Raw genomic sequence first — 7,500 nt, 5'->3', positions numbered from 1 at the left:
AGGGATAGTGACAGGTCAAGAGTCAGAGAGACAGACAGAAAGAGAGAGAGAGGAGAGAGAAACACTAAAGAGGCAGGGCACTGGTCTTTGCCAAAGTATATATATATGATAGTCAGTCGTGTCCATCTATGACCATCAGAACAGCAGAGGAAGCAACTGCTGTTCCGACTATTTGGGCTAGAATTTGATTATAGTGGAGAGTGTCTTGCCCAAGTTACATGCCCACTCTCTCAGCCAAGAGGGTTTTTAGGACAGTCGGCGTTGGGATGGTTCCCAAAGGCCAACTAACCCCCCAAGGCTGCGGCACTAAGAGCCAGTGCAATTTTACCTCCTAGTTTGAGAGTCATAGTCCTTCACAAAAGACAAAGCTGTAAATGATTTCGCATTGACTGGGGAAACCATTGATAATACAGCTCTCACTTTGCTGTTGGCCCAAATGTAAACTTATGTCAATCTGTGATATAAGCCGAGTGCCAAAGTATGTAAGATATGGCAAGTGCATAGAAAGAAAGGGGAATGAGAGGGGGATAGTGACAGGTCAAGAGAGAGAGAGACTGTAAGAGAGAAAAAGAGAGAGAGGAGAGAGACATGGAGGGGGCAGGGCACTGGTCTTTGCCAAAGTATGCAAGATATGGTAAGTGCTGAGAAAGAAAGGGGAATGAGAGGGGGATAGTGACAGGTCAAAAGAGAGAGACAGAGAGTGAGACAGAAAGAGAGAGAGAGGAGAGAGACATGAAAGAGGCAGGGCAATGGTCTTTGCCAAAGTATGCAAGATATGGCAAGGGCAGAGAAAGACAGGGGAATGAGAGGGGGATAGTGACAGGTCAAGAGAGACAGAGAAAGAGAGAGACTGAAAGATAGAGCAGACAGACACAGAGGGAGGGAGGGCGGGGAGGTGCAGGGCAAATGGTCTTTGCCCAAGTAAGCAAGGTATGGCAAGAAAATGAAAAGGGGAAACGGAATGAGAGGGAAAAAAACAGGTCATGAGAGAGACACAGAGAGAGAGAGAGAAATCAAAATCGAAATCAAAACTTTTTTTATTGAGGGAAAAGGAATAGGCACTTATCAGCCTGTTTTCATCCTACCCTCGTAAAGAAAACGTATAAACTAATCTAGGAAATACAAGAAGACTGAAAAAAGAAGGGAAAAAAAAACACTTTGCATGGCAACAACAACAAGAACAATAAATGGCATAGAAAATACACAGTTCCCCACAAAATAACATTGCTTTTGCGTGAAGGAGAGAGGGAAGAAGAAGGTAAGACAGGAAGAGATACGAGGAAGAAAAGAGAGGAAAACTGTTGAGAGAGAGAGAGAGAGGAAGAGAGGGAGGAGGGAGGAAAAGAGGAAGGGGGGAAAGGAGATAGACAAATAGACAAGGATATTTTGATAGGAATGGGAGTGGAGAGAGGGTGGAGGGTGTAGGTGTGTGTGTGGAGTTGGGGCTGGGGGGAAGGGGTGGGGGGGCAGGGAGGGGAAGGGGTGTGGGGGGGGACAGAGAGAGAGATCAGAGGACTATGGTTTTAACAACACACATGATTCAAACTGACCACTGACATTGAACATGTTACAGACAGAAAATGACAGAAATACAGAGAGAGAGAGAGAGAGAGAGAGAGAGAGAGAGAGAGAGGTGGAAAACAATGAACAGTCTTTTCTTTTCTTCTTTTTTTTCCTCTACTTATCTTCTCATCTGTTTGTATGAGCGTTTCTTCCTGTCTTCTTAGCTTTTTGTAGTTGCGTTTCTTCCTGTTTCTTCGCTTTTTGTTTTACAATTTCTTCCTATTTCTTAGCTTTTGTATCAGCATTTCTTCCCATCTTCTTAGCTTTTTGTAGTTGCGTTTCTTCCTGTTTCTTCGCTTTTTGTTTTACAATTTCTTCCTATTTCTTAGCTTTTGTGTTAGCATTTCTTCCCATCTTCTTAGCTTTTTGCATTAGCATTTCTTCCTATTTTCTAAGCTTTCTGTATTAGCATTTCTTCCTATCTTCTTAGCTTTTTGCATTAGCATTTCTTCCTACAAAGTTTTTGTATTATCATTTCTTCGAATTTTCTCTTTTTTGTATAAGCATTTCTTCCTATCTTCTTATCTATTTGTATTAGCATTTCTTCCCATTTTCTTAGCTTTCTGTATTAGCATTTCTTCCCATCTTCTTAGCTTTTTGCATTAGCATTTCTTCCTAAAAAGCTTTTGTATTATCATTTCTTCAAATTTTATCTTTTTTGTATAAGCATTTCTTCCTATCTTATCTATTTGTATTAGAATTACTTCCTATCTTCTTAACTTTCTGTATTAGCATTCCTTCCTATCTTCTTAGCTTTTTGTATTAGCATTTCTTCCTACTAAGCTTTTGTATTATCATTTCTTCAAGTTTTCTCTTTTTTGTATAAGCATTTCTTCCCATCTTCTTAGCTTTTTGTATTAGCATTTCTTCCAACTCAGCTTTTGTATTATCATTTCTTCAAGTTTTCTCTTTTTTGATAAGCATTTCTTCCTATCTTCTTATCTATTTGTATTAGCATTTCTTCCTATCTTATATTCTATTTAATTTGTATAAGCATTACTTCCTATCTTCTTAGCTTTTGTATTAGCAATTCTCAAAATTTTCTTATCTTTTTGTATTAGTATTTCTTCCTATCTTCTTATCTTTTATGTATTAGCATTTCTTTTCATCTTAACTTTTTGTGTTGGTATTTCTTTTTATCTTCTTAGCATTTTCTGTTTGTATAAGTACTGGGAAGTCATAATCAGTGGGCCACTGTTCATATGGTTAAAGAAAAGCAGAAGTTATTCTACAGATGTAAAAACATACATTACCCTTGGGTCAGCTGGTTTTTCGTAGTTCTGATCTTCCCTGAGATCCATGAAACCTGACTGTCATTTGTCAGCTATGAGTTATGAACCATGGTGTCATATTCTCTGTGTTATTCTATGTTTATTGTGTGTGTTTGTGTGTGTGGGGGGGGATGTGGGGGCTGGGGTGTGTGTATGTGTGTGTGTGTGTGTGTGTGTGTGTGTGTGTTTGCATGCTAGAAATATCCCTGCAGATTTTTGTACCATCATACTGTACATACATTTGCAACTTCCAAGTGTGTCCTAAGTTGTCATTCTTCTATAGTGATGTGATAAGTATATTGGAACTGCCATGGTACATAGTGATGATGTTCAAGAGAAAGTACAACCTTCTACACTATGGGCAAGAAAAAAAAACCGGGGGAAAAAAACCCCACAATGAACAGTCTGACAGACATAATCACAGAGGAAGCAATAACACCATTTGTGGTTCGTATCCTACACCTAAAACAATCTTTTTTAATGGTTCCCAACTCTATTCAATTCAAAGTTTAAAGATCTTCTTTTGTCTCCCCCCCCCTCCCCCCCCTCAACCCCCCTCCCTTTCCTGACTCCAATCAACAATACCCTGTTCTATCACTTTATTGCTGTGATAAAATTCATGACAAATAATACCCCTCCCCCACCTCAGTTCTCACCCCCCACAAAAAAACAAAAACAAAAATAATAAACACCCTGAGTCACAAATGAACGCAATCACTTGTGTGTGGAATTTATATATATATATATATACACACACACATAAGAGACTGATTGGAATCTATAAAGAAATGTATACAGCCACCTCTAACAGAGACAGAGACGTGTCTCTTAATCTCGAGCACACCTGCACGCTAGTGGCCAGAAAGCGAGTGGGGAGAGCAAGGAGTACATGCGCAATGAAACGAACGCGAGGCAAGTAGTAGATTTATCCTTACCCCACGACAAAATTGCTCTGAGGGGCTATATATATCTAGCCTTGACTCATGATGAGAATCTAGCCACTCCTGCTGCGAGGTGGACAAAAGAAACGCACCCTCTTAGCATGTCTCGCAAGAACCTTGCTTAACTAACATGTGAGAAACGTGCCTCAGCTATTCAACAACATGGTCCAGTAAAAAAAATAAAATAAAATAAAATAAAAAGGGAAAGAAAAGGACAATATACATCACACCCCTATACAAATTTTGGTTTCGAGCTCAGTTTGTTTCAAGGTAGTGTAAGTACAAGCCGACAGAAGACTCCTACATGCTGTACCACATCTGCTGTTAAAAAAACAAAAAGACAAAATAAGACCCACACATGAACAACAATCAAACCAGCTGCCACTTTCTCTTTCCAGGCGCCTTCCGCATGGAACTCACTCCCGTTTCCTGTCCATCATGCTGTTTCTTCCCTTTCTTCCAAAACGTCTTTGAAAACTCATTTATTTCCAGCCATTCTAATCAGTAAATAACTTCTTGTCTTGACTTTTACGTCATAGTCAAGTTATTATTTTCTATTTCTATTATTTTCACTATTTTCAAACATACACAGTTTTGTTCATATCCCTTGAGTGGCCAAGATGTGCTTGCATGTGTGTGTGTGTGTGTGTGTGTGTGTGTGCATCTTGTGTGGAGTGGGTGTGGGTTTGTATACATACATCATTGTATTTATCATTTGTATTTGTATTTCTTTTTATCACAACAGATTTCTCTGTGTGAAATTCGGGCTGCTCTCCCTTGGGAGGGCGCATCACTACACTACAGCACCACCTTTTTTTTATATTTTTTCCTGCATGCAGTTTTATTTGTTTTTCCTGTCGAAGTGGATTTTTCTACAGAATTTTGCCAGAAACAACCCTTTTGTTGCCGTGGGTTCTTTTATGTACGCTAAGTGCATGCTGCACACGGGACCTCAGTTTATCGTCTCATCAGAATGACTAGTGTCCAGACCACCACTCAAGGTCTGGTGGAGGGGGAGAAAATATCAGCGGCTGAGCCGTGATTCGAACCAGCGCGCTCAGATTCTCTCACTTCCTAGGCGGACGCGTTACCTCTAGGCCATCACTCCACATTGTAAATGTCCAGGGCTTTTGTATCATTTTACTGGGTGTACTAAATGATCTTTTATGATTATGACTATTACTTACCCTTAAAAGCGCCATTGAATGTGAAAAATACCTTGATCACATTAATAAAAGATATTTCAAAACAAAATTTACACGTTTCAGAATGGGTGTTTCGTCTATAAATAGCCACATCCACCGCTTTTCCCCTGTTGGTCAAATGGGTTGCCCTCTTTGTTCTGCTGACTGTGAAGATGAATTCCATGTACTGTTTGAATGCCCAAACTACAGTGACCTTAGGTTGAAATATTGTATAAATAGTTCCGACTCATACTTGACACGGGATCAGCAATGTGCAAGTATTTTGAATGGTGGACTCGACAGTAAACTAAATCTTTCAAAGTTTCTTTTTCTGGCTTTTAAGCGCAGAGACTTAATGAATCATGAATCACTACCAACATCTAGTTAAGGTACGAAAATGATTAATTATGTTTTGCCATTGCCTTATTCAAGTGTCTTCTCACAAGGATGGTCTCTTAACTGATACAGTGAGGACGAAAGATTTATTTATTCATTTATTTGTTTATCTGTCTGTTATTTATCTGCTTATTTGTGTGCCTTGTGTAGGTTTCTTTATGTATATTATGTTTGCAACGGGTCACAGGCCTATACGCAATTAAAACATTTGTTCTTGTTCTTGTATGACTATGACTTACCCGGAGCTCCTCCTGCCTTGCCAGTTTGTTCTGCTGCAAGCGGGAATGCTGGCGGATGTCATGGCGCTGTTGCTCCACTCGGTTCTGCAGCAGCGTGGTGTACTCATCGTAGTAGTAGTCACGGAGCTTCTTCATGTCCTCCAGCACCTGAAGCTGTCTCTGTGAAGTGTTCCGGGAAGTAATCATCAGTAGATGTCAGTGTGATTTGTTCCAGAAATAATCATCATGAGATGTCTGTGTGGTGTATTACTGATTAATCATCATAAGATGATAAAAAATCAAATAATGAAGGAGAAAAGTATTAAATGGCTGATTTTTTTTTTTTTTTTTTTTTTTTTTTAATAAATTATTATTACTGATGAAGTATACTGCCATTTATCCAGCTTTAATATTCATAAAAGGTAAGCAAGCAAATATTTGTGCACCAGCACAAAATACATATGCAGACATATACTACACACACATTCCCATACATGCAAAAATGCATGCGCATAAAATTGGTACATGCTGTAAACCAATTTACAGATGGCAGTTCACAAAATTAGTTTGAGTTGCCACAAACCAAAAATTTAAAACACACCCACACGTACACACACATTCACTCTTTTGGAGTTGGACTGTAAGTAAAGTTGCCAAAACATCAATCTTTTGTTTTGTTTATTTGAAAAAGTGTGTGTGTGTGAATGCATGAGTATGTGTGTGTGTGTGTGTGTGTGTGTGTGTGTGTGCACGCGCACATGTGCACATGTGTGCATGTGTGTGTGTGAATGTGCACACATGTGTGTGCGCGCGCACATGGGTGTGTGCGCTTGTGATTTTAAGTGTGTGTGTGTGTGTGTACATGTGGGTGTGTTTTAAAAACCAAAACTGACAATAAGCGAAAAATGGTCAAAAAACTGTTTTGGATTTCTGATTCATTACCAAGCCCCAGGTGGCTCGATCTGTGGACCATGGCAGAATCAGGTTGTGTTGGACTCATGATCCGACGGGCGCAATAGCCAAGTGGTTAAAGCTTTGGACTGTCAATCTGAGGGTCCCGGGTTCGAATCACGGTGACGGCACCTGGTGGGTAAAGGGTGGAGATTTTTACGATCTCCCAGGTCAACATATGTGCAGACCTGCTAGTGCCTGAACCCCCTTCGTGTGTATATGCAAGCAGAAGATCAAATATGCACGTTAAAGATCCTGTAATCCATGTCAGCGTTTGGTGGGTTATGGAAACAAGAACATACCCAGCATGCACATCCCTGAAAACGGAGTATGGCTGCCTACATGGCGGGGTAAAAACGGTCATACATGTAAAAGCCCTCTCGTGTGCATATGAGTGAACGCAGAAGAAGAAGAAGAAGGACTCATGATCCTGTGTTCACCAGTGACCAGGGTTCAAGACCCCGTTTTGGCATGGTGTTGTGTCCTTTGGGGAAGGCACTTTGCTCTGATTTACTTCACTCCACTCAGGCGTGAATGGGTACCTGACTTCGGTTGGGGGAAATGTGTAAATTGGCAGATGGAAAGGACTGGGCTCCACCTTCCTGAGCCGAGCCCTAGAAAGATGTGGATTTGAGTTCACTGCCCTGATGGGCATTAAAGGCTGTTGGACCTTCATCCTTTTACCCTTTAACCAAGCTTTAACTGATGGTCAGAATCATTACCTCTTCCACTTGCTTCTCTCTCTCCTTGTCTCGGCCATCGTCTCCAAAAGATCTCCTTTTCTTCTTCTTTTTCTCCTTTTCTTTTTTCTGAAAACACAACTTTATACAATGTACATATCAACGAAGTTAGCAACTATTGAATAACCCAGCACACACATGCAAACACCTCATATACATGCATTCAGGCACTCACATACACACACATGTATGCACATACACACACATGCACACACACACATGCACACACACACGCG

At 40.3% G+C, this 7,500-nt stretch overlaps 1 protein-coding gene across 1 annotated transcript in view; it reads right to left on the bottom strand.

Annotated features, from left to right (window-relative positions):
* Positions 1 to 7,500, bottom strand: part of LOC143297956 (uncharacterized) — a 36,211-nt gene that overhangs the window by 26,282 nt on the left and 2,429 nt on the right. Inside the window, exons 3-4 of the mRNA XM_076610575.1 lie at positions 7,247 to 7,333; positions 5,595 to 5,753 (exon numbers count right to left, since the gene is read on the bottom strand). Coding sequence (XP_076466690.1) covers positions 5,595 to 5,753; positions 7,247 to 7,333 — 246 coding nt within the window. The remainder of the gene's footprint in view (positions 1 to 5,594; positions 5,754 to 7,246; positions 7,334 to 7,500) is intronic.

This window comes from Babylonia areolata, chromosome 23, assembly GCF_041734735.1.
Source record: "Babylonia areolata isolate BAREFJ2019XMU chromosome 23, ASM4173473v1, whole genome shotgun sequence".
Lineage (NCBI taxonomy): Eukaryota > Metazoa > Mollusca > Gastropoda > Neogastropoda > Buccinidae > Babylonia > Babylonia areolata.
The sequence above is the reverse complement of the archived record's forward strand: the minus strand, read 5'-3'. Positions and strand labels throughout refer to the sequence as shown.